This window comes from Melozone crissalis, unplaced genomic scaffold, assembly GCF_028551555.1.
Source record: "Melozone crissalis strain CALT ecotype California unplaced genomic scaffold, PUWL_Pcris_2 ptg000019l_1, whole genome shotgun sequence".
In the NCBI taxonomy this organism is placed as follows: Eukaryota; Metazoa; Chordata; class Aves; order Passeriformes; family Passerellidae; genus Melozone; species Melozone crissalis.
In genome coordinates this window covers 22004325-22012699 of record NW_026535797.1, presented here as the reverse complement: position 1 = coordinate 22012699, position 8375 = coordinate 22004325, and the positions used below count along the sequence as shown (strand labels likewise).

The 8375-nt window shown below is 54.3% G+C and overlaps 1 protein-coding gene across 1 annotated transcript; it reads left to right on the top strand.

Moving 5' to 3' along the window:
• The first annotated feature begins 3459 nt into the window (after window positions 1-3459).
• ZNF503 (zinc finger protein 503) lies at window positions 3460-7604 on the top strand. Its single transcript, XM_054276516.1, has 2 exons — window positions 3460-4222; window positions 5316-7604. Exons 1-2 carry the CDS (start codon window positions 3914-3916, stop codon window positions 6834-6836), a joined length of 1830 nt encoding a protein of 609 aa, XP_054132491.1. The 5' UTR covers window positions 3460-3913; the 3' UTR covers window positions 6837-7604.
• The last annotated feature ends 771 nt before the right edge of the window (window positions 7605-8375 follow it).

Below are 8375 nucleotides of genomic sequence, written 5' to 3'. Positions count from 1 at the left end.
TCAATACTGATTAGCCATCTCGACAGTGAATAGTTCAAGGCATTTTCAAACTTTTTTTCCTCTCTCGCTCTCGCTCTCCTCTCCTCCTCAAATATCTGCCAGCCCACTCCTTTTTAAGAGAAAATAAATCATTTCCATTGTGTGCAAATAAAATCGACTTGACATGCTTGCCAATAGCTGGTAGGTAAAGGAAAGTGTGGACTGGCACTTGTTAATTAATTCCTCCTTTGCTCTCCTTTTTTTTTTTTTTTCTTTTTTAAGTTACAATTTTCCTTTGTAAAAAGAGGAAGACGGGTTCCAACCCTTGGATTTTTTGTTCAAAGGAATAAAAGCAACAGCCACCAAAACTTCAACAAGACTACACAAGTAAATGCCAAACAGCAAACCGTCTGCACGGACTCATTAAACAAGAATCCCTCGCGAAGGTAACGAGCAGGACAGAATCGCTCTTCTTCGGCTCAGGAGAGGAAAGGAGCCCGCAGCAGGCAAATCACAAACTCCGCACCGCTTTCAAGCTGCAGCCCCGCCGCCCGCCCGATCCTACGCGTGTGCATCCTAACTCCGAGCCCCTCGCTGGGAATCGTTTTCTGCGTGTGTTAAGCGCAGTGAATAAGCTCTCATAGCTCAAAAATGCTTTGGAGGGCGCAAAGGGGAGGAGATGTCTTGGGGCTGATTTTTTTACAAGGTTCTACATAAAAAAAGTTTACAGTACCGAGTGAGATTTAAATCTCATTTCAAAGGCTGAGGGGAGAGGAAAAAAAATGAAAAAGGGAAGCAAATGAAAAAGCTGTCCTCTGAAGTTGCTAATTAAATTACCCTCTGATGCTTCTACTTCAGCCAGAAAGATCGGGGTTCGTGCTGTTCCCCCCGCTCCGTCCCCCGCTTTTCCCGTCGGTGCGCAGCCTGTTTTATACAAGTACCGACTATTGCCTCTGCTTCCTTGGCTTACAAGTAAAACAACCCTTCCCGAAATCACCCTCACCTCCACAAGAAAAGAGAGAAGGAAGGAAAAATGGGGAGGGAGAGCCTTCCCACAGCTGACTCTACCTTAAGACAATTAATCTTTAGTCTTTCACCCTGGGAGGCAGGATAAATACAACGAGAAAACAGATAGGAGTCTCCCCGGTCCTGTAAGGAAAACAGCTGTTCCAAGCACTTTAATGCAAATGAACACAAATGAAGGTTTCAGCTTTTTTTTTTTTTCTTCCAGAGTTTTACTGCACTCCATTTATCAATTGGACTTGACAACAAAAGAAAGAACTGGGGGAAAACCTGGGGCAGATTCAAGTCACTTCCACTCTAGATAAAGGAGGGGGGCCGGGGGGGGTGGGGGAGTTCCTTGAGGGCAAGTTGTGGGTCTTGTCAGTCCTATTGCAATATCGTCGGTTTTATGCAAGATTTCTTTCTCTACCTCCTCTCCCCTGCCTTTTAATTTTGATGGTCCTGCAAGATGACCGCGGTGATTGCAAAATGAAAGTACGTTTATGATTCTCCACTGAGAAGTTGTGCCAATAAACCTTATCTTTCAGAAAAAATACAGAAATTTAAAAGTTTGTTAAAATTAATCGCATCTTTATTAAAGCTAGAGGAGTTCTGTGTATTTATCCTACTCTATACACTGTAGTAAAAGAGTAAAGTGGTTTAAATAAAATACAGCAGATATACTCACTGCGCTGCAAGATTTAAAGGGTATCTCTTGGCGGGGGAAGGGGGGGATACCGAGCAAAACCTGCCTTACACACACCTCGTAAGAAGAGCGGGTCATTAAAGACTATCTGACACATCTGTTTAGGGACTAGGGCAGATCGGTGTTTCAAGCGAAGAAAAAGGACTGGGTTCAGCAAATCTAAACGTGAGAAAGTGAAAGTCCTTCCTCTCGTCCAACCCTTCCAGGATCAGCGCCTGTTCTGGTTGGAGTCCAGGTCAGGAATTGGACGCGACCCCTAAAGCACTTGCCTTGTTCTTCACTTGTCAAACGTGTTTTATCTCTAAGTGACCTTTTTGTTAATGTTGTAGATTGTGTGGGCCACCATGTCAGATCCGGAAACAAAAGTAAAAGATTGATTAACACATTTTGCCTGTGAAAAAATGTTATGGGATGAGGAGGTGGGGGGATAGTGGGAAGCAAAGTACAAAGAGAAAAGAAAAAGGCAACCCAGCGATTTGAAGGGCTGCGGATTCCGCTCGGGGCATCCGCCGGCACCGGTAAAAACGGTGCTGAGGGCAGAGGACTCGGTACCCTTCGGGAGCGCACAGACACAAAGCAGGACGAATGTAACGCCCGGGTGGACACCGTGAGCGTACCCAGAAGGCTCTCAACACAGCCTAGCTTGAAATCCAGCACATAAATGGCGAACCGGTACTCTCAGTACTCTCGTCGGGGCGAGGGGCCGCCTCCCCAGACCCCCGCTGCCGGGGACCGGTTCAGCCCGGCGGGTGCAGGGACGAAGGACACTTTCGAACAGGACGAAGAGGGAAGGGGAAGAGGAGTCCAGCTGCCCTCCCCGACAGGGCAGTGAGGAGCTGGGGAGGGCTACGGGTTGCTGGCAAACAAATCCAGTTTACTCCAAGGATTTATTCCGTAAATTAAAAGGCTTTTTCTCCCGAGGAGCCCGTCTCTCCCTCTGTTTTCTTTCCTTCTTCCTCCCTCTCCCTCTCCTTCCCCCTTCAAGTCACACCAGGCTTGTAATCAGCAACAAAAGCTGACATAAATCAAGGGCGGATTGACAGGGGCTGACAAATAACTGATTGATTGCGGTTGGGGAGCACTGACAATTGACGGCGGGGCGGAGAGTCCCGAAAGGCGGCGGCGGGCTGTGCGTGACAGCCCCGCGTGTGACGACCTCCCCCAATCCCGCCGCGCTCCCCGCGCCGCCGCAAGCCGCGCCGCAGCGCCCCGGCTCCCGCCCGCTGCCGCCGGCGACGTGCAGGCCGGCGCTCTGCAGGTTCTCGTCCGGGCCTCCCCGCGCTGTCAGGCGGGAGGGGCGGGAAAAGCGCCCCGCGCCCTTCCGCGGCTCCCGGAGGGGATACGGCGCGGCGGCGGCCCCGGAGCGGCCCGGGGGCTGGGGGCGCGGGCCGGGCCCGTCCGTGCCGTGCGTGGCGGGCGGCAGGCCGTGCTCGGGGCGGTGTGCGAGCGGCGGGGGCGGGCGGGGGAAGGGAGGGCGGCCGAGCCCGCGGCCGCCCCCCGGCAGGCGCGGCGCCCCCAACCCCGCGGCCGCCCCGCCGCTGCCGCGCGATCCGCGCTGCCTGCGGAGGAAGAAAAACGCTCGCAGCGCGTGATGTGAAACACAGAATTAACGCCCATCCCATCCTAGGAGCGAAAACAAGGAAGGAGGGGAGGGAGAGGGAAGGCGGACGAGAAAGGGGAAAAAAAAAGAGCGAGAGACCATTAAAAACGGAGGAAAAAAAAAAGCCCAGAAAAGGGAACGTCACATCCCCTTGACCCTCCAATCACCTCGGGGTCCCATTTGATTGGAAGGCGGCAAAGGCTTTAATCTCAGACTAATTCAGCTGCTTTTGAAGTGAGTTTCTTTGCCAGATCCCGGGCTGGATGGGCAGCGGCTCGCATCACAGCTGAGCGGCGGAGGCGAGCGCTCCGCGCCGCGCCAGCCGGGGGAGCTGAGAGCGGCCGAGGGGGACCGCGGCACACGCTCGCAGCCCCCACCCCCGCCCCCAGCACAGCCCAAGGATTACTCGGCTTTTTTTCCTCCTCTTTCTCTCCGGCCGGCTCCCCCTTTCCCTCCCCCTCCCCACCCAAGCCCTCCCCGCCAGAGAGAGCCACGGGACATTGTATGTTTGTTTTTCTGCTCGGGGGGCGTGTGGCTTTTTTCCTTTCTCGCCCGCAGAAAGCGAGCGAGCGTTTCCGAGTGCGAGCGGCGCCACTTGCCCCAGTTTTCATGCGAGGTTTTGGGTCATGATCACATCGCCCTCGCTTTCTGCTATAAGAAGTAGTAAGCGCAGCAGCAGCCTCAGCGAGCCCGGAGGCAGCCCCCGCCGCAGCCGCAGCGCCGCCGACCTCGCCGGGCCGAACGGGCACGCTGGGAATAACGGCAGCAGCGCCGCCGCCAAGCCCTGCTTCCACGCCGTCCCCCCCTCGGACCCGCTACGCCAAGCCAACCGCCTTCCCATCAAAGTCTTGAAAATGCTCACGGCGCGGACTGGACACATTTTACACCCTGAATACCTGCAGCCTTTACCCTCCACGCCCGTCAGCCCCATCGAGGTAAGGACCCGGCCCCCGTCGCTTTCCTCGTCCCTGCCCGGGCGCTGGCTGTGCATGGCGGCTCCGCCAGCCGCCCTCGGCACTTTCCTGCGCTTTGAAATGCATTTACACCGGGACAGGGGCTTCTTTTGATCTCGAGTTAGTGCGAGGAGCCGCTCCTGGGTATTGTTTCCGTGTTTACTGGGATAATGTCTAGTTCCTGTGTAAAATTAATATTTTCTTTTTTGCTATTTTGAGCTTTTTTTTTTTTTTCTCTGCTTTTTGAGAGGAGGGGTGGGTGGAAGGAACCGATCCACGCTGGGGTCACGATCCGGCCACGCAAATAAGCAGCGCTCCGAGCGCCAAACAACCTTGCTTTTGCAGGGAGTGTGTTGGGGTGGGGGGCACACACACGGGACGGGACGACACGACGCGGAGAGCGACAGGCTCAAACGCGGGTGAGGCAGAATAACTATTTCGGCTCGCCGACCGATTCCTTTCAAGTACCGACATGGATCTGTACTTCGGGGCGCCTGTTGGTCCCCTTTCTGCTCTGCCGAGGTTGCTGGTCCCCCTCTGCCTAGCTCGCTGTTTGCGGGACCGAAACTCGAAACAGAGCTGGTGGTGGGAAGGGTGTGTCCGTGGGAATGAATGATTTCATTAAGGTCTCTGCGGAGCGAGGACACTCTTCTCCCGGGGAGTCCTGCTCGCCGGCTAGCTCGGGTACTGTTTATAAATAGTGCCAGCAGTCAGGGTGTAGAAATGCTGCAGTCGCTATAGTTCACGGGCGGGATTGCGGGCCAGCACGGCCCGAGCGACGCCGAGACGCCGAGCTCCGCGCTGCCCGGGCCGCTGCCGGGGACGCTGGGGGCATTGAAGGCGGCCGCGGGGAGCTCGCAGGGATACGAAAATCCCCAGCCCTTTTTAAAGGCTTTATGGAAAATGGTGCATTCAAGGGAGGGGGCTGTCAAGTTGATGAATGCGCACAAACTGTTCGTTACTTCCAGGCTGTACTCTGCGGAAACCTATGGGACAAGAGTCCTATGTAAGCAGGGGGGGGTTTCTCAGACCCCGATTAAATCTCTTTCTTTGTGTGTCCTTCTGATTTCCGCAGCTGGATGCAAAGAAGAGCCCCCTGGCCCTTTTGGCACAAACTTGCTCGCAGATAGGGAAGCCGGACCCGTCCCCTTCCTCCAAACTCTCCTCGGTCACCTCCAATGGCTCCGGAGGCGACAAGGACTCCAAGTCGGGCCCCTTGAAGCTCAGCGACATCGGCGTGGAGGACAAATCGAGCTTCAAGCCGTACTCCAAGCCGGGCGCGGAGAAGAAGGAGCCGGGGGCGGCGGGCTGCGCGGGCGCCCCCGCCGCGGGGGTCGCGGCCGGGGAGAAGTCGGGATTCCGGGTGCCGAGCGCCACCTGCCAGCCGTTCACCCCAAGGACAGGCAGCCCCAACTCCAGCGCCTCCGCCTGCTCGCCCGGGCTGCTGCCGGCCGAGGGCAAAGGCGGGGAGGACAAGAAGGACTCGGAGGGCTGCGGAAAGAGCGGCAGCTCCGGCTCGGAGGGAGGCCCGGGCACCACCAGCATCAGCCACAGCCGGATTAGCGTGAGCTGTGCCGGGATTAACGTGGAGGTCAACCAGCACCAGGAGAGCACGCCGGGCTCCAAGCCCATCGCATCGGACTCCGCCTCCTCCTGCAGCAGCACCACCGCCACCTCCTCCACCTCCGTTCTGGGCTCCGGCCTCGTGGCCCCCGTCTCCCCTTACAAGCCGGGCCAGACCGTTTTCCCCTTGCCCCCGGCGGGCATGAGCTACCCGGGGACGCTGGCTGGAGCCTACGCCGGCTACCCGCCACAGTTCCTGCCGCACGGAGTGGCTCTGGACCCCACCAAATCCTCCAGCCTGGTGGGGGCCCAGCTGGCCGCCGCCAGCAGCCTGGGCTGCAGCAAGCCGGCGGGGTCGAGCCCGCTGGCGGGCGCGTCGCCGCCGTCGGTGATGACGGCGAGCCTGTGCCGAGACCCGTACTGCCTGAGCTACCACTGCGCCAGCCACCTGGCAGGCGCCGCCGGAGCCTCATGCGCCCACGACCAAGCCCTCAAGTCCGGATACCCCCTCGTCTACCCCACCCACCCTTTGCACAGCGTCCACTCCTCGCTGACCGGCGCCACGCCGCCTTCGCTAGCCGGCCACCCTTTGTACCCCTACGGCTTCATGCTCCCCAACGACCCCCAGCCACACATCTGCAACTGGGTGTCGGCCAACGGACCCTGCGACAAGCGCTTCGCCACCTCGGAGGAGCTGCTTAGCCACTTGCGGACCCATACTGCCTTCCCGGGCACCGATAAACTCCTCTCCAGCTACCCCAGCTCCTCGTCGCTGGCCAGCGCAGCGGCCGCGGCCATGGCGTGCCACATGCACATCCCCACGACGGGCGCCCCGGGCAGCCCGGGCACGCTGGCCTTGCGCAGCCCGCACCACGCGCTGGGACTCGGCAGCCGCTACCACCCGTACTCCAAGAGCCCCCTGCCCACCCCCGGGGCCCCCGTGCCCGTGCCCGCTGCCACCGGACCCTACTACTCCCCTTATGCACTCTATGGGCAGAGACTCACCACAGCCTCGGCCCTGGGGTACCAGTGAGTGCAGGCAGCGGGGCTCTGACACACAACACAAAGTCTAGCGGTAAGGGAAGGAAGCCCTGCGAAACTTTATAAAAGTTGGAAAGAAAAAAAAAAAACCCTGACTTTTTATAAAATAGTGTTCATTTGAGGACTGGATCCATGAGCACTGTATTTATTTATGTTAGCTTCAAGCGGGACAACGAATCATAAAGTGCATTACTAAACTGAGCTCAATAGGTAAAAGTGGAACACCCATTGTAGAATATAAATAAAAAGATAGAGGTCTTCTCTTTAATGTTACTTTAAAATTGCTATGATTGTATTGTACGTTCTTATTTAATGTCTCATTGAAACAAAAAAAATTTACATGCATGTTTGTTACTAAAAACAACTCGCAATTTGTCAATTATAATTTCAAATTGCAATTATTTTTAAGGTGTATACCCTTGAAAGAGAATTGGTATTTTTTTGTATGTATTCTGGAAGAAAAAACAAAAACAATTCTATTCCAAAAACCTCATTTGCCTTATTTTGTTCTTTAAAGGAACACTTAACTATTTTTAATTTTTAAGTCCACCCTGTAAAAAGGGTTAAGTAAGGTTTACGTCATGTACTAAAATAGACAATGTATCGCTTTAAAGATTAAAATTCCGTATATTTGATGTATTAAAAGGTTTTACTTTTTTTTTTTTTAAATACGCTTTGATTCTGTTATAAAACCCGAGTAGGTCTTGGATGGAGGTGACTGCTAATTTCTCCTTAAGCGTTTATTCAATTTTAATTAAAAATTAAAAAAAAACCAACCAAAGTTTTTTTTATTGTAACCCCAGGGCTCTCTTAAAAAATAATCAGACACAGTTGGTTTTTTTCCTCGTCAGTAGAATTTTCTGGCACGAAATAAGAAAACTGAGAATCGCTTAAATCTCTTTCCCTGTCTTTAAAGAAGGTAAACTTCTATTTTAAACGTTTTCACTCTGAAATATCTGTTTTTTAAAACTAGTTTTCAACTAGAAGACTTCGTTCTTTCTTTATAAGGAAACGGGGAAAGCAAGACTGTTTTGTAAAAGTGTAAGATGATTATCCGAAAGCTTTTTTTTTTTAGCAATGTAATGCATACCTATTCATCTCTTTCTAAATGAGAAGTTCAGAAGTAATTAGGGAAGCGCTGTTTGAGCTCATCCAGTTATTTTCAATTTCTCTCTTCAGTTCGCACCGCAGCACAAAAGATCGTCACGTAAAAAAAAAAAAAATCGGACTGCTCTGAAAACTCATTTTCTCTTAAAAAGGAAGGGACGGGGGAAAAAAGAAGCCATCCGTTATTTGGGCCGAGTTTGCTCTTTACTGAAGTGCAGTGCCAAACTTGACGTGATCCCGAGAGGGGCTGCCCCTGCCCGCACCGCGCCTCTGCCTCCCCAGCCCGGGTTTCCTCCTGGCGCCCCAGGGCCACCGCCCAGCTCCGGCTCGTCGTCCTGCGTTCAGGTAGGAGCGGGGGCTGCGGCGGAGCAGCTGCCGAAACTGCGCAGCAAACCGGTGCCGCCGACATAGTCGGAAAAGCGCT

What these genes read in the sequence shown, in the direction of transcription:
- ZNF503 (XM_054276516.1), top strand. Translation starts at nt 3,914, where the DNA reads ATGATCACATCGCCCTCGCTTTCTGCTATAAGAAGTAGTAAGCGCAGC. An exon ending in CGCCCGTCAGCCCCATCGAG is followed by an intron (nt 4,223 to 5,315) that starts GTAAGGACCCGG and finishes TGATTTCCGCAG; the next exon opens with CTGGATGCAAAGAAGAGCCC.